The 22912-nt window shown below is 45.1% G+C and overlaps 1 protein-coding gene across 1 annotated transcript in view; it reads left to right on the top strand.

Annotated features, from left to right (window-relative positions):
- LOC137415068 (uncharacterized) overlaps positions 1-22912 on the top strand; it is a 136877-nt gene that overhangs the window by 87166 nt on the left and 26799 nt on the right. The window contains exons 7-10 of the mRNA XM_078783932.1: positions 2347-2350; positions 4456-4522; positions 4821-4913; positions 8370-8461. Coding sequence (XP_078640058.1) covers positions 2347-2350; positions 4456-4522; positions 4821-4913; positions 8370-8461 — 256 coding nt within the window. The remainder of the gene's footprint in view (positions 1-2346; positions 2351-4455; positions 4523-4820; positions 4914-8369; positions 8462-22912) is intronic.

Here is a 22912-nt window from a genome sequence, read left to right as displayed (position 1 = left end):
ATTTCCCCGTCTCCCTCACCTCTTTTTGTCTGTTAGTTGCCGGTTAGTTTGTTCCTTTCCTGTTTAGTCCCCGCTTTTCCCCTTCCCATTCTAGCTGTGTTACATTCAGTTTGTCTACAAAATTGTACATACTTTTCTGCAAGTGCATGATGGTCTGTGGACCAATATACAATATAATCAATGTAGATTTTTTAAAAATAGGGGCAATACCCCCATGGCACTCACCTGGTAGAATAAGACAGTATTCTACACTGACTAAAGGTATTTTAAACAGTATCACAGTATTTTAAGCCAATTTCAATGGTTGCTTGGAGACAGGGCAGCATGTACAATCATATACTAAAGTAATCATAAGACTTTAAACAAGCAAACAAAAAAAATACCTATTTTAGGGGGTTAACCCTCCCTCCCCTCCTTCCCTCCATGACTACCTTAGGGCCTGATTTTTTTTTTTAATTCCGTGAACAAGCTTTGATACATCACGGGTGATGAAGGTTGTGATCAAGTTTCATCGAAATAGTATGTGTAGTTTCAGAGGAAAAAGCAAATTCCTATTTTAGGGGATGGAGGGGTCAAACTTGGATCCACTTTGATCACGGTAGTCCCCCGAAGACCTCGACAAACTTGAGTTGCAGCATCCGAAATATCATTTGTGCCAAGTTTCGTCACAATCACAACAGCAGTTTTGGAGAAGAAGTTGCAAGTGTTTACGGACTGACGGATGGACGACGCGCCATCGCATAGGCTGACCGGAACTACGTTCCAGATGAGCTATAAAAAAAACATGCCAAGAAAGGTGTGCAGTGTCGTGATTTGTGTGCGTGTCTTTGCAGTTGGTGCACAGCCCACCACCTTTGGAAACGGATGCATCCTGTCTGCTGAGTACCGCAGCTCAACCAGGTATCGTATCGAGTTATTTGCATTCAGAAAAAAAGGAAAAAACAGCCATCAGGTTGCACTTTTTATCATTTATTCCTTAAAAATAATCTCAAACCCTTTTGACGTTTTCTTTTGCAGGCATAAAATTTCTTTTTGTTTTATTATTTCAGCGCTTTCTCAAGATCGTGTTGAAAATATGTTGATGAGGAAACATTGGCTCCAAAGACGAATACATTTTTTAAGAGAATGTGTCTCCGGTCATTGTGCATTTTCCCGTCGATGAGATAGTTTTCTCCATTTTTGTTCAACCCCGTCCCAAAGACTGCAGCATCGGTGATAAGAACCACTCCACTCTGGCAAAACGCAACTTTGAACTAAAACCGGCAGCCCTGATTCACGACTGTTCATTTGAAGGTACCGTTCATTTCTTACACCCACTCGTACACTCTCTATTGGTTTTTATTCTTTGTTACGTGAATAACCTTCTTTGTTTTTTTTTTGGATACAAGATCGAGGCTCGGGTAAGAATCCAACAAAAATCACAAAAAAAAACTGACACAGAAACATACAATAAAGGGAGCGGGAGACAAAATTGGCAGAAAGAGGGAAGCACAGAAGTACAACAGCAGAGAATAGGGACAACGGAAGATCAACTCCGTCGGACGGTGGGGGCTTGGGGGGGAGGAAGCATAGAAAGGTGGGGGGGGGGGTGGTAAAGGTATAAAACACATGGACACTGCTAGAACTTCCAGGAAAGAAAGAAGTCGGTATTTCAAAAAAAAAGTGGATCTGGGGTGAATAGACGGGGGTAGAAGAGATCAAGGTTTTGGATGGGGCAAGATAAGAGAGGGTGGTGAACAGCTGTTTTAAAGACCTGGAGGGAGGAGTGGGATTGAAGAGAGTGAGGGAGTTTGTTCCAGGGATGGGAGTAACGAGGAATAAAGGAGTGAAGGTGAGAAGAGAGTCTAGATTTTGGCAGTTTAACCATAAGAGGGTTGCTGGCAGATCTTGTGCGACCTGCAGGAATATTTGGGGGACAGAGCACAGAGAGAGCTGGGGGAGCAAGGCCAGATAGGAGTCGGCAGAAGACAGAAAGACCACCAACCTGCCTGCGGTGAGTGACTGAAAGGTCCTCGGAGTCAGCTTCATCGCGGGAGATTCCAATGATTCTGAAAGCTTTGGTTTCAACAGCGTGAAGCCGAGCTAGGTGTGAGGCAGGAGCACCGGCCTAGAGGGGAGAACAGTTTTTCATTGAGCTGCGGATGAAAGCCTTGTATGTGGTGAGGAGCTCAGGTGTGCCAAGGAAGAACTTCACACGATAAAAAGCTAATCATGTGTTTGTGGTTTATAATATTTTACAAGCCTGGCTACGCTGCTGTTAGAGTTTGTCTCGTTTTACAGTAACTGCAGACTGCGATGCAATTACATACGTTGATGTTTAAAGTTTCTGTTACATCTTATGGTCAGATGTGTGAGCCACACATGGACAGATGTCAGATGTGGTCAGATGTGTCAGATGTGTGATTATCGAGTTTTTAAAAAATACATCATTGATTCATATTTGGAGTGGAAAACATTTATTTCCCCATTTGCATCATCCTGAGTTTAAAGACTGTTGGTTTTCATTGTTTTATCCTCTCCGATAATACGTGCATATCTTGTTTATAGCTTCAGTCAGCTAACACCATGCAGTTTTGGTATACCGTCCACCAATCCATTGACGAGCAATTTTTGCAGAGCAACTGAGGCCATCTATTTTACACATACGTATGGATTGGGGCGAGAATGTATGGAGTGGGGCTAGAATTATAAGGTTGCAATAAATAGGAGATGTACTGTTCATAAGGGAACATAAGGTAGGGTAGAGGGTAGAGGAGAAGGGTATCTTCTCTGATATGCAGCACGTTGCTGCGGGTTACATCATTCCTGTAGGTTGGGACAGGGATTTGTATTTTGTTCAGGATGCCGATGATAACGCAAACCTACTCTTCATTGTAAGACACTGTGGGATATTTGCTCAGCATGGCTTTTATATTTACAGCGTGGCTCTTAGATGTTCTGATGTACATCAAAGATATTGCAAACAATGGGGTTCAAAAGTTAACTTCCTGATCTTCTCCTCCAACCTATCCCAAAGCGATGAAATGGTACCAGTGGCGTCGTCAGGAAAACGAGGTGAGATATCCATCCGAACGACTCTGCCATAATTATCCCGTCCTCCAGGTAGCGGGAGATGGGTTTTGCGTGTGTGTGCAGGTTTGCTTGTGCCTCCTGGTTATAACTTTTTTGAAACCATAAATTGAGCATTTGTCATCAAATTTTCAAAAAGCCTTTATTGTGAGATTATGGACAACACTCATTAAAAATAGGAGCACGGGTCCCGAAACTCACATACGTCAGCAGCAATCGCCAATGACGTCATCAAGTTTTGCTGCTGATGCAATGCCCTCTGTCGGTAAGGGCAGGTATTTTTTTGCGTTTTCGGCCTGATTTCAACCAGTTAATGAGCGCAGATGTTGATGCTGTCAATGCACCTTCGTTAAGCATCAGATATGAAGGATGAGGTCAAGTTTCATCAAAATCATATGTTTGGTTCAACCGAAAATGACTGAAGTGTTTACAGACTCTGACTTTGGCTTTTGACTTTGGCTTTCACTCACTCTCTGGCTGACTGACTTACCAATGGACTCTGCTCAATCACATAAGCTCACTGGATTGAAGTCCAGGTGAGCTAATTATGTTACATTTTTATTCCGTGGCATGAAGTGAAAAGTGGGCTTAAGCAATTTGTTCAGTTTGTCTGTCTGTCCACAACGTCAGTTTATGATCGAGGAACAAGTTAATCCCAATCGAACGTTATATTTTGAACACGAGTTGCAACATGAATCAGAAACTGAACATGTAATTTAACAGGACTTTGGCTCCGAATTTGTCTTGATCGCTCACGTGCTGAGTGGAGTGAGATCATATTGTCACTCTGCCTGTCTGGCAGTCAAATAGAATTGAAAAGAATTGAATCATCAAACTTACTGTTTTTGAGGATGTCAGAAAGGACACAAACAAGCACAAATAACTAATTAAGGAAGAACATAACTAATATAATATAATAATTAATATATAATATAATAACTAATAACAATAATATTACTCATAATAATATATAATATAATAACTCATATAACTAATAACAAATAACTAACGTGTTAACTAATGTGGTGTGAAAGACGCTGCATCAACGGTGGTAAACTTCCCAAAAAATTCTTCAACTTTTAAAATATTTTTCATCATTTTTGAAAACTTTTACTTTGTTTCAATTGAAAATATATATTTGAACACTGGAGAATACAAATCGTCCTTTTTGCCACTTTCAAAAACCTTTCCTTTGGCAGTAATTGGACAAAATATTACAGCATTTTACATCATCTTGACCAATCCAATTTGCCGCTTACAGCCCATGTCCATGTCCTTTTTTCTCAAGAAAGCATGGCGAAAGTATTCTATGAACTCTCTAGTTGTTTTTAAAGCTGTTGCCAAGAAGGGTGTGCAATGTCGTAATTTGTGTGCGTGTCTCTGCAGTTGGTGCACAGCCCACCACCTTTGGAAACGGATGCATCCTGTCTGCTGAGTATCTCAGCTCAACCAGGTATGGTATCGAGTTATTTGCATTCAGAAAAAAAGGAAAAAACAGGCATCAGGTTGCACTTTGTGTCATTTATTCCTTAAAAATAATCTCAAACTCTTTTGAAGTTTTCTTTTGCAGGCCTAAAATTTCTCTGTTTTCTCATTTCAACGCTTTCTCAAGATCGTATTGAAAATATGTTGATGAGGAAACATTGGATCCAAAGACGAATACATTTTTTAAGAGAATGTGTCTCTGGTCGCTGTGCAATTTCCCGTCGATGACATAGTTTTCTCCATTTTTGTTCAACCCCGTCCCAAAGACTGCAACATCGGTGACATGAACCACTCCAATCTGGCAAAATCCAACTTGAAACTCAAAGCAGCAGCCCTGATTCACGACAGTTCAGCTGGAGGTACTGTTCATTTCTGACACCCACTCGTACACTCTCTATTGGTTTTTATTCTTTGTTACGTGCATTACTTTTTTTCTTCTTTTTTTTGTTTACAAGATTGTATTGAAAATATGTTGATGGATGAGGAAACATTGGCTCCAAAGGCGAACACATTTTTTAAGAGAATGTGTCTCTGGTCGCTGTGCAATTTCCCGTCGATGACATAGTTTTCTCCATTTTTGTTCAACCCCGTCCCAAAGACTGCAACATCGGTGTTATAAACCACTCCACTCCGGCAAAATCCAACTTTACACTCAAACCGGCAGCCCTGATCCACAACTGTTCCTCTGGAGGTACCGTTCATTTCTTACACCCACTTGTACACTCTCTATTGGTTTCTATTCTTTCTTTCGTGAATGACGTTATCACAATTTTTATTGTTAATTTATCTAAGGCTTACATGGAGGAGTTCGTATTACACATATTTCACTGGTGTGCACACTCATTTTAAGCTGTCTAGCCTGGGTTTGAATTTTTTTTTTTCTTGGTATACAAGATTGAGGCTCGTGTAAGAGCTAACATTAATGACAAAAAAAACAAACGGACACATACAGTCACTTGAAAAATTAAGTACACCCCATGTACAGTTTTGGCTTTTTCAACATATTTCAACACACTGCTATTTGATCTTCATTTCAACAATATTGATAGATAAAGGTGATATAATATAACAAATATCATGAAACATTTCCATTTTGTCGTCCATTGTATAATTTAAATAAACATAAATGCAAATTTCGCATGTGGAAAAAGTAAGTACACCCTTGGCTCTAATAGGTGGTATTGCCCCCTTTGGCAGAAACAACCTCAAGTAGGCGTTTCTTATAACTGTCTACCAGTCTCTGACATCGACTCGGATAAATTTTTGCCCACTCCTCCATGCACAATTCTTTCAGCTGTGCGATGTTTGAGGGGTTTCTTGCATGCACAGCTCGTTTCAAATCCCCCCACAACATATCGATGGGATTTAGATCCGGGCTTTGACTTGGCCATTCCAGAACCCTCCATTTCTTTCTTTTCAGCCATTCCTTGGTGGATTTACTGGTATGCTTAGGGTCATTGTCATGTTGCAAGGTCCACCTTTGGTTGAGCTTCAACTCTCCAACAGATGGCCTCACATTATCCTCAGGCACCCTCTGGTACAATGAAGAATTCATAGTGGATTCTATTATGGTGAGCTGCCCAGGCCCTGATGCAGCAAAGCTGCTCCAAACCATAATATTTCCACCACCATGCTTTACAGTTGGTATCAGGTTCTTGTGGTCAAATGCTGTCTTTGGTTTTCGCCAAACATGTCTTCTGGTACTGTGGCCAAATAGCTCTACCTTTGACTCATCTGTCCAGAGCACATTGTTCCAGAAGTGCTGGTCTTTGCCTTGGTGTTCATTGGCAAACTTTAGTCTTGCCCTGATGTTCTTTCTGGACAGCAAAGGTTTCCTCCTGGCACACCTCCCATGTAGATCAAATTTGTGCAGCCTCTTTCTAATGGTAGACTCGTGCACTTTGACATCAACAGTGGCAAGAGCTACCTGTAGGTCCCGTGATGACATTCTGGGGGTTCTTAGAGACTTCTTTCAGCATCTTGCGGTCTGCTCTCGGGCTGAATTTGCTGGGGCGGCCTGGCCTGAACAAGTTGGCAGTTGTTTGGAATCTTCTCCACTTGTCGATGATCTTCCGGACAGTCGAACGATTGATTTCAAATTGTTTGGAGATCTTTTTAAATCCCTTCCCAGACTCGTAGGAATATATAACCTTCTTTCTGAAGGCCTCAGAGAGCTCTTTTGATCTAGGCATGGTGATGCCGCACACTTCAACAACAGAGAGCAAACCAAACTAAATGTCTGAGGTTTAAATAAGACAGGTTCCTCCAAGATCCTCTCTAACGATGTTCTAATCATTTGCACCTGAGCTGGTGCACCTGATTCTAATTTTAGGTATTTGAAGTCGTGATAAATGTAGGGGTGTACTTACTTTTTCCACATGCGAAATTTGCATTCATGTTTATTTAAATCATACAATGGACTACAAAATGTAAATGTTTCATGATATTTGTTATATTATATCACCTTTATCTATCAATATTGTAGAAATGAAGATCAAATAGCTGTATGTTGAAATGTGTTGAAAAAGTCAAAACTTTACATGGGGTCTACTTACTTTTTTATGTGACTGTAAGACGAAATAAAGGGAGTGGGAGACAAGATGGGGAAAGACGGGGAAGCACACAAGTACAACATTTGAGAGCAGGGACATCGGGAGATCTGTGGGAGGGAGAGGGCTTGGAGAGAGGAGGCATGGGAAGGGGGTGGAGTGTGAAACACACATGGACAGAGCTCGGACTTGCAGGAAAGAAGTTTGTATTTCATTAAAGTGGATCTGGGGTGAATTAACTGGGGTAGAAAAGATCAAGGTTTTGGATGGGGGAAGATAAGAGATGGTGGTGAACAGCTGTTTTGAAGACCTGGAGGGAGGAGTGGGATTGAAGAGAGTGAGAGAGTTTGTTCCAGAGGTGGGAGAAAAGAGCAATGAAAGAGTGAAGTTGAGCAGAGAGTCTTGATTTTGGCAGTTTCACCAGAAGAGGGTTGCTGGCAGATCTTGTGCGACCTGGAGGAGTATTTTGGGGGACAGAGCACAGACAGGGCTGGGGTGGGGGGGGGGGGCTCGGCCAGATAGGAGTCGGTAGAAGACAGAAAGACCACCAATTTCGACCCAGCTATGAAATGGCATTTTGGCGTTTCATGGGCAGGACGATACATCAATGTGTGTGCCGGCCCTTGGATGGACATTGAACTGGCATCACATCTGCCACCATTTATTGGTTGACATTGAAGATCCCGCAGTGTCCTTCGCGAAGAGTAGGCGAGCTATTGCACCCTCAGGCAATGATGCTGCCCTGCAGCCTTGGGTTGCATACAAACGAAGATCACTGGGAGGATGGAGAGATCGGTGTTTTTGCCTTGGATGACATTACAGGGGTGAGTGTGAAAAATAAAAAATGCATTTGGGATTTGGCCCCCCGCTCAAAGGATCACGAGCGATGTTCTTGGATGGGAACACCACACACATCGGTTTATCTGGATTATTTTGAACATTATGCTATTCGGCAAGTCACAATGTGTGCTGAAAGGGTTGTCTGCTTTTTGAGTTGTTCCACTCATACATACATAATTAGATCACATGACTGTGTGTAGATGACCTCATAAGGGACATTTGCACAATTCTTTACAGAATATTTCACCTTTAAAACACTGGAATGCAGATAAATGTTTTTTTTCTTAAAGCAAAACATTGTCTGATTTTTGCATTACAAATGTGTTGTTTAGTCATGCGGTGCATGCCCGTCTGCTAGACAAGATATAGCTGGCTGTTGCTCTTCTTTTAAGTGGTTATTTTACCTCAACTCACCCCTGCAAACAGGTGGTCGTCATCCGATGAGAGCAAATAAAAACATCCAGCAAGATGACTCTGGGTCCATCATGCCTGTGCCACTAAAGTTGGTGGATTACTTTGTACGTACTTACATCATCTTTGCCATCCACTTTGCCTTCACTCATTACATACCTGCCTGACTCAAAGGAACCAAGCAAACCGATTACTGTGCAAACCAGACCGCTCTACGTACATACACTGCATTCTTATATTTATGATGTACATGATGGTGATTTTTTTTTACTAATCCAAACTCTGATCTCCATCCATCATTATTTCCACCATGATCCCCACAACCTCTAAAGGCACATCCATCCTCCATCTACATGCTGCGCGTATCATCTTTGACCTTTCCTAGAAGCCCATGGTATTCACTGATCCAACGCTCACGACAGCAAGTGATGCTGCCAACGTGGCTGTTTCTGTACCAACTGTGACGTCCGACCGCAGAACTACATCACATCATGTCTTTCGCCGACTTCTACTCCACTTTCCTTGCATTATTTGGTCTGTGACACTTACTAGGTTCTCCTCCTTCATCATCACACATGCCCACACGGCCACATCACCTCAACCTTTTCCTCATCCCTTCTATCATTCATTGTAAAATAGGGAAAGATGATATGATTGATGGTTGGGATTACTCAAAGATTATAATCACTGCTATGATTTCTGGAGGAATGTAGACTCTACACTGTTTTGATACCTCACCAAACTGGCATACAGTTCCTCTGCACTGGCAGCTGTAATCATAAGGTTATCTGCAAACAACAATTCCAATGGCAAGCCTCTTCTTGCATGTGCATACAGTACATGGATTACTTCAATAAAGAGTACAGCAGATAGATGACAAAATTGTGCCTTTGATGATAAAACCAAGCCACTTGGCATGATGTAAGGAATATTAAATTTATCCCGAGGGAATATTGTTGGCTATTGGGCCATTGCACATTTGTCCTGTGGCAGCCATTGTGGTGAAACTGATTGAAACCATAAACATAATGACACAAGCAATCCTGCTTCAAACTGTATACATCACGTTCATTCGATCTGAAAAATACCAAACAAAAAAGGCATTTTACATTAGGTCATGAAACATTAGGTGATGAAACTTCTTTTGACGTTGGGTCATGAAACATATATCTTGACGATCATCATGACTTCGACAAATCATTAATTGCACAAATCGATCATCCATCTTACTATAATTCACCAAATGTCCGTCCGTCTGTCTGTCTGTCCGTCCGCTCCCAGGTACCGCAAAAACGGCTGAACCGATCGCAACGATACACCTCCATGCCCGTGGGATTCCCACGTGTGACCCCACTAGTATTCATAATACAATGTCCAACACAGTACAACGTTCATTATAAGAAACAACATTGATGCACAATGTCCACCATTTGTCCATAAAAGCATCACTTTTCCATTCATAAACTCACTTCTTTGGAAGGATGCTGGTAGGCCTATCTCTCGGTTTAGCAAACAAAAGCAGTTTAAGATGAACACTCTCTAAACTACATGGTCCAATTTCCTTCAAACTCTGCAAGCACCGTCTCCACAGATGACATATTTTTCTGGTCTACCCACCGAGTTAGAGACATCACGACTTTGAGATTGTTCCACACTCGTGTACACGTGGTCACATGACGTTGTTTGCATCGACCTCACAACAGTGTGTCACAAAAAAACATTATTCCCAAATATCATCCATTTTGATTTCCTCCATGAAACATCTTCCCCCCGATGGGGAATACACCTCATCTAGTCAGCTAGTTACCTTCTGCTGGATATATAACAGCTATCTTCGTGATTGGTCGCCGATACTCAGTTGACCATTCTGTGCCTTACTTTGACATTCCTGATTTTTTTCCGTCAGAACCAGGATGCACCTGGACAACACTCCACATATTCCACTTTCTACTGACAGCATTTGCGTCAAAAACCATGACCACATCGTCTTCATGAACATTTAGTCTCTCCACATTCCACATTTTTGTGGCACCAACAATGGGAACATGTTTCTGGTCCAGCGTCTCCAAAGCGAATCGACTACCTTTTACACACACTCGACTCGATGCCTCGGATTGCGTGTCTCTCTGAAGGGTCCTTGAGGGACTTCACTCGATGCTCATCTGAGCAGCATATCGTTTGGGCACAGATACACTCCACCATCTGGGTAATTGGGAACATGGCCAATGGCACATTGGTTGGCTAGGTTTGCTACATTCAGGCATGTGTATAGCTCAAAGGGCGTTAAAACCTGATCTCCGATGGCCTTTCTCAGTGCAAACTTACAGCCTTTCACCAGGGATTCCGCAGAGCCATTCTGGTGTGACGCTGCTGGGGTGATAAACCTCCAATCCATACCTCGTTCTGCACAAAACTCTCAAAGTTGATCATCACTCCATCCCTTTATCTCTCTACATTAATAAAAGAAAGTTTTTGTTTGTTTGTCTGCGCAAGCTAATCTCCTGAACGGTGAAAGATAGAAGGAAACCTCTCATATATAGGTTCTCAAAGTGGTCCCTACACGTGATCCAAACTCTGATCTCCATCCATCATTATTTCCACCATTATTACCCCCCAGTGGGCACTGGGAACTTTCAGGGGGGCGCTCGAGAGTCCACGGGTGGTAGGGGGGCACTGGCAATGATTTGGGGGGCACTGGCGATTTAGAGGAGCAGCGGTGATTTGGAGCACTCATTGGGCTTCCTGCAGTCTGAACAGGTTACCCAGCGCCATTCGGCAAATTGGCCATCCAATCAACGACCACATTCTTTCCCCCTTCGCATGGTTTTTATGATCCCATATTCGCTGATGTCGTGTCGGTATTTTCTTGTCCATACATGCTCATGCAACAAACATGATAGTGTGTGACACCAGTGAAATACTATTGCTTGCCACAACACTAATTTTTATCACGTGGTGCCATTTCAACCAATCGGCTTGCAAGAATCTTTTTATGCAGGATATAATACTGTTGCAGTTTTAGAACCCACACTTTCTTTTAAATATCCCATCATTAAAAGGTTAAAGGTTGCACCCCAGAGTTAGGCCACAAGCAACACATAGGCCACCATAGGACTTCAGTTATTTCATTAGTATGTGTTTAGATAAGGCCGTGTTTCCAATAGTTGAATCTGCGTTGTGCCAATTAAATAAGAGTAGGTCCCCAATCCATTCATTTTGCAATCTCCCTCTCCAAGCGACGCCATTACACGCCCTCCAGTCTGCCCTATGGCTCGCCCAATTTGATACGCGCCTCTGCCAGCAGCGGCAGCCTTCGCTGCCCGTGCGCTCGCTCAACGCCGCCATAAGACACGCGGTGAGGCCCGAGAAAGGGAGCGGAACGCCAAGAAGAGGGTGTGGCCACATCATCCAGCCGTCAAAGGCGGAGCCGGTAAGCCCTCACCAGCCAACCAGGGCTGAAGGAACTTCTCCGACAGGCTTGGCTTTTGGGCTCGTGGAGCGTTTTGCTGGTCGAGATATATAAGCGAGCGCAAAGCCCTTTCAAGGACTGGTTGGAGGCGTGCGCGTTGTAACAGGACTCTTTCTGGACGAATGCGTTTTAATTGCTTTGCGAAGGGACTTTACCGGGAGAGCGCACCTTTGGCTTACTTCATGAGATATACGGCGCGCTGATTAAGAGGACTTTGGAGAGGGGGCGTTTGGCACGAGAGAGCACATATTACGTATGCAGCGTACCAGCTTCCCCCCGTTATATACATTGTCCGGACGCGTTCCACTATACGCGGAGCTGCCTGCCAGGTTTCGCCGCTGGACCAAAGCCTGGACTGGAGCCGACCGGAGCCTGGACCCCATCGCCGGACCTTCCACCCAACCATCTACAATCCCCGTGTGAGTGTGTATGTTTGTCCTGGGTACTAAGAATAAGACTGTTTTAAGACTGCCCTGTGTAACTGCTTCTTCCTCTTCCTATCCTGTACATTCTTTCGTTTCCTCTTCTCCTTCTTGTACATTGTGAATAAATTGCCCTGTTCTTTCTTGGTTTCCTCTTATCCGATCGCATCCTTCTTTTCTATCATTGGGTAAATGTGGCATGATAGTTACCGCTTATAATCGGGTTTAGTCCCATTGTTAACGGCTCGGATCGCGGATTGCTATCTGCTCGGCATTTTCCATCATATCCGTGGTTCGAGCGGGAGTTATTTCCCTGCTTTACGGTCGGGTTAGTAAGTAGGTATTTGTGACTACTTTGACCAATAACCCTACCTAATACCGACCGGAAGGAGCGTATAACTTCCAGGACTCGGGTCGGCAGGACTCGGGTCGGCCAGATAGAAAGACAAGGGGATTAACTCCCCCCCCTCCCCCCCCCCCCCACCCCTCATAAGGGGAGAGCGCTGATGTCCGAGATCCGTAACAATTGGTAGTCAGGAGTTGGGATTTTGAACCTGGGACTAAATTTGTTTGACAAAATTTTGGACACCAATTGTGCTATTGGCCGCAACAATTGGTGTCGGGGAGTGGGATTTGGACCCGAACCAAATTTTTTATATTTTGAAAAAATTTGGTCAATTACGAGCGGCCGAAATTTTATATAACATCTAAATTTTGAATCATGCCATGGATAACCATGGCGATCGGATGTGGGGGGAAATGAGGGGGTAGAGGAAGGGTTAGAATTAACCCAGGACCCCAGGGAAGAACAATTGGGAGAGATGGAGGAGGAAAATGAAGAAGGTGCGGTAGTGGGGGTTGCAGGCGCACAAAATGGCGGCGCCTCACACGTGGCGACGAGGGCCGCGCCCTCTGCGCAAGTGGGATGGACGGATATGCAAGCTCTCATAGCGCAGATTCAGGCAGCCATACAAATGGCGGGGGACAGGACGCAGGAACAAATTGGGGGATTGAGTAAGGAGATGGGAGAAATGAGGGCCGATAGTAAGCAATTGGGAAATCAAATTGGGGGATTGAAAGAGGGGTTAAGTAATTTGGAAAACAGAATCGGGGAGCAATTGGGAAGTCAAATTGGCGGGATTAGAAAGCAAATTGGGGGGATTCGAGAACAAATTAGGGGGCCATTTGAAGGTCGTGGGTGGCCAAGCCCAGGAAATAAATGAGGGGTTAGCGAGGGAGAAAGCCAGATATGAGATAAAACAGATGGGGGAAGGACAGAGACAGCAGATCAAGCGGAAAGGTTGCGGGGGTATGCGACGGGGTAGCGCGGCTTGAGAAGCGCGGGGAAAGCGAGGCTGAGCAAGGCATGGTTACGTGGACCGGGGTAGAAATCACGACTCGGGGGATAGAGAAGCCGATGACCGCAGAATTAGAAAATTTGATTTTATAAGCGCCAGCGGTCGTCGAGCTTAATAAAGAAAAAGAATTAATTCAAATTGAAAAAGAAATAACTGAAATTGGGATTGGAGAGACGGCAGGCATAGGGGCATTATCGGAGATGGAGATGGAATGCGCGCAAAGTTTGGATTCGCATCATGATGCCGTACTTCTTAACCAAATGGAAAGTTTGCAGGTGGTGGAGGAGCGAAGAAGAGGAAGCGCCAAGGTGAGTAGGGTGGTGTATGGCGCGAAGAGGTTTGGCGCGAGAGGATTTTTCGCGCGCTTGGGATCCCGGCATAACCCGGGCGCTCGTAGAAGGTCTGTGGTGCGCTGTGGGAATGGAAATGGCACGCGTGTGCGAATGGCGCCGGAGCGCGAGTATGAAACCGAGAGCGAGGGAGAATGCACAAGGGAGTGTATGTGTGAGAGTGAGTGTGATACAGAGAGTGAGATGGATGGAGAGAGTGTGTGAGAATGCACACCTGGGATGGATGAGCGTGTGCGAGGAAGCACACCTGAGTTGGTTGTGGAGAGTGTGTGGGGATGCACATCAGAGCACGTGATTAGGTGTGTGACAGGAGATTGCCCACCCGTGGGTAGGTGTGCACTGAGTGGGTGTGCAGCAAAAGAGTGCACACACAGGGGTGTTACAGAGGATGTAACCAGAGAGTGTGCAAGTGGTATGGGTGCGCCAGGATGTGTGCGAGCGAGGTGTGTAACAGAGTGTGCGAATAGAATGAGTGTGCCTCGGTGGTGTGCACCTGAGTGTGGAGCGAAAGAGAATGCATGAGCGAGTGCAATGACGGAGTGTATGGGATGTACGAGAGGCGTTAGAGCGCAGAGTTTTGCGAGAGCGAAAAGGAACGCGTGGTGTGAGCATGTGAGTCAGGCATCGACGCTGACCGGGGCAGCGCTTAGGCCGACGTATAGCCGACGCGAGCTCTCGGGGCATGGTGTTCTTTGTGTGCTGCGGGGGCCGGCGGGCATCGTTGCCGCGGCGCTTCTGCAAGGAGCGCCGTGCACGATTCGGGCCGGGTCGCGCCCTGTATGGTCGGTGCCGCGTCGTAGCGGCGACCGACACGATTCCGGGGGAGAAAGGCCAGGTCGGACCTTCGCCCCCTGGCGGGCGCGGTGTTCCGACCGGGGGAGGTTGGGTCATCGGGCCGGAGACCGAAAGGGTCCGCGCCAGGATGGACCTTGGAACCTTGGCCCGAGTATGCCTCCTCCCCAGAGTCGAAAATGCCGGACGGACCCAACCTACAGGAGACAGAGCATCCGCACGCATTGCTCGGTTTATCGAAGCCGAGCAGTAAGATTGTACTCCCGCACCAAGAGGCTCAGAGTAGTGGACGAGTAGTAATGGCGATAGTTGATGTAGAGGGAGGGTAGCTCTACCATCCCTCACATCCTTGGGGCAAAGGAGCTGTAGTTTTATGGGGTTTGGCGGTATGAACTAGCCAGGGAGGGTTATGATAATGTTTAGGATCTAGAAATGACTATAGGTGACCAAGAGTTAAGTCGTGACATTGTACGAGTAGTGGGGACGTAGGTAGATTAGATGGTTGATAATGATGAGGGATGTGCGTAGTATAAGGGATGACGGGGAAGCATGAGTTTTAGGGGGAAACCAGTTAGCTAGATGATGCTGTGTGTGTGAGAAATAGTGTTGAGACAAGTGGAATTGTGGTTGAGGTGTGTGAGCACAAAAGGTGTGCCAGAAAAGAGGTGGGTGGAATAAATGGTGTGGAGTGAGTGGAGTGTGGAATGAGTAGTGTGGGTTACGTGGCATGGAGTGTATGGTGTGAAGGAGTGGATGGGGGAAGGATGGACCCCCTTCACGAATACCCGGTGGAGGGTAGTTTAACGTTAGGTAGACGGAGTACGAAAAATTGGTTGGATATTGATATCTGTGGTGCGGAAAGTAGCAGAGTACTGCTTGGATGGGTGCATTAGTGTGTGTAATGGCTGGGCGTGTGGCCTGTTAGTGCATATGGTTGGTTGAGCACTCCGCCACTGTGAGGATGTTGGCCAGGTGAGGCCGCAGGTGGGCTCTGGGAGCCGGTAGTTGTGAGTGGGTGCCTGAGGATCCCGGGTGTGGATCGGGCAGCCCAGTGCCAGAGAGGGCACCGAGTGGGGAGAGTGCCAGAGGGCCTTCCCCAGGTAGTTAGGTTAGGGCAGGGAGCAGGTAAGCTCGGAGGCAACTGCAGTGGTGGAGGTGTGCAGGTGGGTAGACCCACTGGGAGAGGTACACGCCACAGCCCAGAAATTGTGCGAGGGCACCGGGAGATGAATCGGGGGAGTGAGACCCCAAATTGAAAAGCACCACAGTTTGGCCAATGGGAATTGGTTTTTAGAACCCATAGTGCAAGAGGGCCAATGGTTTGGCCGGAGAAAGACCCCGGGTAGTGTAAAGTTGTTAGTCATTTAGGAAATAGTTAGGATTGATGAACCTGTCGCACCATACGCAGCCACTTACCTGTGGTGATGATGATGACTCCACACCTGTGTTTTCTTTGTTCTGTGTGCAGGAAATGAGAATTGCTGTGAGGATTTGTGAGACGCATCACGACGTGGATGAGACATTGGGGTGATTCCATCTCTCCCTCCTTAGGAGGGACTGATGATGAATTGGTAATGGCAAATTTTGATGTTCAGTTGGAGATGGCAAATTTTGATGAGAGTTGAAAATGGCAAATTTGATTGGTTAGGAGGGAGAGAAGACGAATTTGGTATATGGGAGGAACGGGGAAGACAGTAGGGATGTTTGTTGATTTGTAAAGTAGATGTTTATGGGTAGTGTTGTGTTTTGTGGATACAGTAAGGGGTAAGGGAGGGGCCATGTAGGTTACCTGGTGGGGGGGGGGGCGCGTACGGTAGGAACGTACCTGTCTCACCTGGTTCCCATGTGCCCCTAGTGTGCATTACCTAATGTTGCGTGCACTTTTGCGCCCTTACCAACTTACTCACTTGTCTGCTTCTTTTGTCTCCCACCTCCGAGGATCTGGCTTTGGGGCAGAGAGAGAGGAGAGAGAGGTGCTGGCTCCGCAGTTGTGGGCCTGCACTTTCGCTGCTTGCTGCCGGGATCGATACACCATATGGACCGCAATTTTTGTGGCCACCCACAATGGACCGCAGTTCTTTTGCGGCCAAGCACCACCCGTGAATGGACCTATGGGTCAACGTGGCACCTATGCCATACAAGGTGAACCACTTTTAGTTGACACCACTGAAGGCCACAATAAAGAAATGGACGCGGTTGGCGCCTTTCTTTATTTTTGAAAGAAGCCAGAAGGCCAAGTGCACCACATGAAGAGCAAGAGACACCTGCAGGGTTAGGGGTTGTTGAATTTATTTTTATTCATTGAACAATGGTGACTGCACCGATTGGTGCTGGGGTGGTGCTTTTGGTGCTGGGAAGGGGTGCTCTGCACATTATTAAAGGCCGTAGGCCACAGAGCACTCGTGGGTTGGTGTATCGATGCTGGCATGCGTGCTCTCTCTATGCATAACATCTGCATGTGTTCCTCCAAAAACAGGTCCTGGATCGTAGTGTAAATAGCAGCGTAGTCTTGTAAATAATGCTCCCCACCGGCTGTATGTTTAGTTTGCGAATTCTTTCCGCAATTCGGTTATCCTGTGGGTGTGTTTCTGTGAGGAGAAGGGTGCAACGTCGCAGGGGGACATATTTACTCATTTGTGAATATCTGTAAAACTGTCGCACTCAGGGTAGAGTTAATAGTAGAGGGAACTACATCTGAGTGCCACACTAAAATAGGTAAAAATTTATCGGGTCGGGACGCCCCGAGGGTAGAGAAGGGTGCAATGTTGCGGATATGGGACTTGGCTTCAATATCCGCTTGTAAATACTCCCCTATTTCCCCAATACTCCCCAACTATCCCCAATCCCCCATTCCCTAGTCCCATTGCCTGTAAACAACACTCTGTAGAACCGACCTTCCCCTTTTTCCCCATTAAATGTCGTGCCCAGGTCCACCGCATCTCACGTAGACAACTTTCGGACATCTTGCTAGTTATTCTTAGTCTATGTCAGTTAAGGACTCGTTTCCATTAATTCTGACTCTTCGTTGCACCAGAATGTGATTATATGGCACCAGTAGTGAGTTTAGGACCTTCCCATACCTCCTCCCATCTTCTTTCCCAAACAACAACTACAACAACAACTACAACAACAACTACAACAACTACAACAACGGCGCGCGCGGGGAGTGTGCGTCCTCACTCCGGCTCGGTTAGCCGCCATTACCCATGCGCTCCACGGGGTTACCACGAAGGGGCTGGCTGTCAGCTCCTCGTCAAGGGCGGAGCCTGGTAACCCCCCCGCACCCAATAAGAAGGGCGGACCGATTCCATCTGGGGCGGAGCTAACGAGCCGAGGGCGTGTCACTCCCCGCCGGATATACGCAGCGACTGACCGGATGTGACGTCAGATGCGCCCCCAGCTTGGAGAAAGAACGTCACCTTCCAGCGCTGAGAGAGAGACCTCCCGCATCTCTGGACCGGACCGGGTCGATTCTGTCCTTGAGCCAAGAGTGCACCTTGAGCCATCGATACCCGCTTTCCTTGCCATCAATCCCCGTGTGAGTCAGCCTTTGTCCCGTTTATCTGTCGTCTGTCGGGGTTAATATAAGAGTGTGTCTAAGTGCCTATCTTACTATGCTGTACCTCTCGTCTCTGTAGTCTAACCTTCCGCCCTAATATAACCTCCTCCGGAGGTCTTGAGAACTGAACCCCTGGTGTCGTGTCATTTTAATCCCAGCCGTTGTGTCCTTTTCCTTCATTGAGCTAGCGTAGCGCGACTTCGTCAACGTTCGAGTATAATCGGGTAACTTGTGCGGACACGGCGGCCATTCCGCTCGGCCCACCATAACATCAGAGTCGTGTCTGTAACAATATATATATATATATATATATATATATATATATATATATATATATATATATATATATATATTACTATATGTACATGTATATAGATTACTATATGTAGATGTATGTAGATTGCTATATGTAGATGTATGTAGATTACTGTATGTAGCTGTATGTAGATTACTGTATGTACTTATATACAGATTACTATATGTAAATGTATGTAGATGACGATATGTAGATATATGTAGATTGCTATATGTAGATGTATGTAGATTACTATATGTAGCTGTATGTAGATTACTATATGTAGCTGTATGTAGATTACTGTATGTAGTTGTATCTAGATTACTGTATGTACTTACATACAGATTACTATATGTAAATGTATGTAGATGACGATATGTAGATATATGTAGATTGCTATATTTAGATGTTTGAAGATTACTCTATGTAGATGTTTGTAGATTACTATATGTAGATGTAGGTAGATTACTGTATTTGATGTATGTTGATTGAAGAACAAAATGTTTTGATGTATTGGTGTATTGATGTATTGAACAAATGTATTGATTGATGTATGTTGATTGAAGCTGAAGGGAAAGGTGTATGCTGCATGTGTGAGAAGTGTTATGATTTATGGGAGCGAGACATGGGTAATGAACGTAGAGCAGCAACGAAGGCTGGAAAGGGTGGAAATGCGAATGGTTCGATGGATGTGAGGAGTATCGTTGAGAGAGAGGAAGACAAATGATGAATTGCGAAAGATGATGGGAATAGAGCCTGTGACTGATGCTGTGAAGAGGAACAGGTTGAGATGGTTTGGTCATGTGTTGAGGAAGGATGAAAGTGACTGGTTGAGAAGAGTGATGGAAATGAATGTAGAAGGAAGTAGAGGACGGGGAAGACCGAGAAAGACTTGGCTAAAGATGGTGGAAGAAGAAATGCGGGCAAGGGGGTTAACAAGGAGAGATGCAGAAAATAGGGCAAAATGGAGAAGATTGTCATGGGGACCGCAAGGCTAACCCCCGCTCTAGCAGGGAAAATGGCCTTAAAATGCATGTTGTTGTTGTTGTTGTTGATGTATGTTGATTACTATATGTAGATATATACAGATTACGATGTCGAGATGTACAAACATTGGAAAGCGATAGCAAGCCGCTTGGTAATGGAACACACTCCTGTTTATTTGTTTTTGTTCTGGGGTTATTTACAGATTTAATGGTTGAAAAACATCAGGAATGCAATTCGAATCAATGCACATCTGTTGCCATGGGGATGAACGGACGACGGAATGAATAATTAGCTCCATTCGTTCAATTGAAGGATATACTTTGAAAATTAAAATATTTAAATGACCGTTTATTATTAAAAGTGTTCATCTAGTAAATGTTAATTGTTTTAATTTTGAATTATCTTCTCTTAATGTTTAGTTATTTATCATTAAACTGTTCCGATTTCGTCATCCAATGACGTCATTGTCGCCGTCACAATGGTTCTCGGTGTTGTATAATTGACCCACAAACGCTGTTCCACTCATTGTTCGTGAGAAGAGAAGCATGAAGTGTGTATCTCTGATCATCGTGATATTTTTGTTTGTACTGTCGACCATTACCATCTCTCACCCCATTTTCCACCATGGACGCGGTGACGTCATCAAAGAGGTAAGTTTTCAACTGAGTTTCTTTATGGAATTCTCCCGACATTTATCGACCGAGTTCTCTGTCCAATGTTGTAGATTAGATTAATATAGTGTTGATGTAACGGCGGCTTGCTGGGCCGAATGACTTCCTCCTCCTCCTGCGTCAAAGTTCCTGTCGTGTCCTTCATGTGTTCAAGTACCGAGAAGGTTCGCTCGTTCGACACGTTCGTGCCCCTTTTCCACAATAATGTCGACCCCGTGCGGTGGGCGTGGGCGTTGTGCGTTTCCGGGATGTTTTCTCTGTCCGCGTTTGCGACGTATCGACGTCATGCCGTACTTGGCGCCCTTCTGCAGAGGTTTGAACGGACGGTTCGTCTCCTGTTGTGGAACCTTCGAGCAGCTCGCAGTCGGACATCCCGCGTTTTCGTGTTGTGGGGACGTCGTGAGGTGAAGAACAGGTTTATTTATTTCAGTGGATCAGTTGTTCACTGACGGAGTAAACTTATAATAAAATGTTCTTTGAAAGGTTAAATTTAGTGATCCGATCTGACGTAAATTTAAATCCCTTGGTGATTATGTTTTTAATGTTTCCGCCGACAAAGTCTCCGGAGGCATTACGTGTTCGGGTTGTCCGTCCATTCGGGATAAACCGCGTTTTTCTCAGCAACCATATGTCCGATTGAGACAACTTTCAGGGTGGGAGTGACACCCATGCACAATGTCTTCATGATAATTGTGACGTCATAGGTTACGTTGTATGGCAACCATCTTGGATTAAAAGCAAATAATTTAAAAATTATTTATCGGAAACTGCTGAATGGAAAAATTTGAAACGGCACATTGTCACGTACTCCCAATGGAGAACAAAAGCATGACAATGATGACATCATCGGTGAAGTGGTATACCAGCCAAAAATGTTTCAATCGAATTCCTTGTCCTAAAAATCTGAAATTGCATGCCTATGATCTATGACCCATTTGTATTGAAATATTAAATTTATGACATCATACGTCACATGGTTTGACAGCCATATTGGATTGAAGGAAAATATTAAATAATTATATCTCCGAAACCGCTCACCCTATCAATGCGGGATTTTACAAATATCACATAACAGCACTGTTGCATATAGTTTGAAAATGATGATGTTGTAGGTCACGTGCTTGGGCAGCCATCTTGGATAGAAAAACGAACCTTATCCGATCAACACGAATCCTCACAAACGTGATGGTGTGGCAGCCATATTAGCTTTAAAGCCGATATTTAAACAAAATCCCTTCTCTGAAACTGCTTCACCGATCAATGTGAAACCTGTCATGTGATACTTGAGAACAGCTGAAGGGATTGAAATCAAACCTCTATTTTTTGGACAGTGAACCAGGGCATCTACCCCTTGTGGGACTATTGGCGACAGTCGCATTCTTCGAGTTTTTTTTATGGGATATGGCCCACCACAAAGCCTATAGGGCCACTCGAGGTGGGGGCTACACAAAGAAAACAAAAGCAGAACAACCAGCCCCTTGGATTGAAACAAGACAAATGAAGAAAGTTGTCTGTCGAAACTTTTTGGTTTTATTAAACCAAAATTGGTTGCTTTTTTTGGTTGCAACCAAAAGAATTGGTTGTCGGTTTGGGTTATTTCCTTCGCTGTATTGCTTGTTTCTTTTATTTTGTTTTCTCCCCCTCACCTCACCTCCCGAGACAAAGAATTATATATTGATTCTTTCTCTCCTCCCGGACACGTGCTTGTTCGCTCTCCTCCTCATCTCGGCTTGTGCCCCGCCCCCTGTATCTCGTTTTCTTCCGCCTCTGCTCCTTCCTTCTCAAATCCACGTTCTTGCTTGGAGACTTTTCCCAGATTTTTTTTTTTTTTTTTTTCATGGTTCTGTTTGGATATTGTTGGAATATGTTTAAACCGCAGCCGTGATGCTGACGCCCCCCCCCCCCCCCCAGAATTAACATGTTTTAAACGTTTCCCAGTGTGTACCCTGGTCAGAATAGGTACACCGTATCCCTGCGTGTCGTAAGAGACGACTAAGAGGGTTGGCGTCAGGAAGGGCATCCGGCCATAAAAACATTGCCTCAAAAAGAGAACCATGACAATCACAAGTACATATGGGCAGGGTACAGCCCGAAGTGGAGATCGGTTTCTGAGGTTTGGGACATGGAATGTAGGGACAATGACAGGGAGATCAGGAGAAGTGGTGGAAGTATTGGTCAGAAGAAGAGTGGACATATGTTGTGTGCAAGAGACGAGATGGAAGGGAAGTGGTGTGAGAATGGTGAAGGGTAGGCAGGCACAGAAATACAAGTTTGTGTGGCAAGGGTGCCCGGAGGGCGTGAATGGTGTTGGTGTCCTGTTTTCTGAGGAGTTTGTAGACAGTGTGGTGAGTGTGACTAGAGTGAGTGATAGGTTGATGATGGTGAAAATGATGATTGGAAAGCTCTTGGTGAACGTCATCTCGGGATATGCTCCGCAGGTTGGTCGAAGCGATGAAGATAAGGACAAGTTCTGGTGTGCGATAGAGAAGCTGATGGAAAACGTGAAAGATGAGGACGTTGTTGTGGTGGGAGGAGACCTAAATGGACATGTGGGAAGGAGTATGGACGGTTTTGAGGGAGTTCATGGGGGTTACGGATATGGTGTGAGAAATGGAGAAGGTGAAAGGATTTTGGAGTTTGCTGATGGAGCTGATT

The sequence above is a fragment of the Myxine glutinosa genome, chromosome 8 (genome assembly GCF_964187855.1).
Source record: "Myxine glutinosa chromosome 8, kmMyxGlut1.1, whole genome shotgun sequence".
Taxonomy (NCBI): domain Eukaryota; kingdom Metazoa; phylum Chordata; class Myxini; order Myxiniformes; family Myxinidae; genus Myxine; species Myxine glutinosa.
Note: the sequence above shows the minus strand (reverse complement) of the source record. Positions and strands in the feature narration are given on the sequence as shown.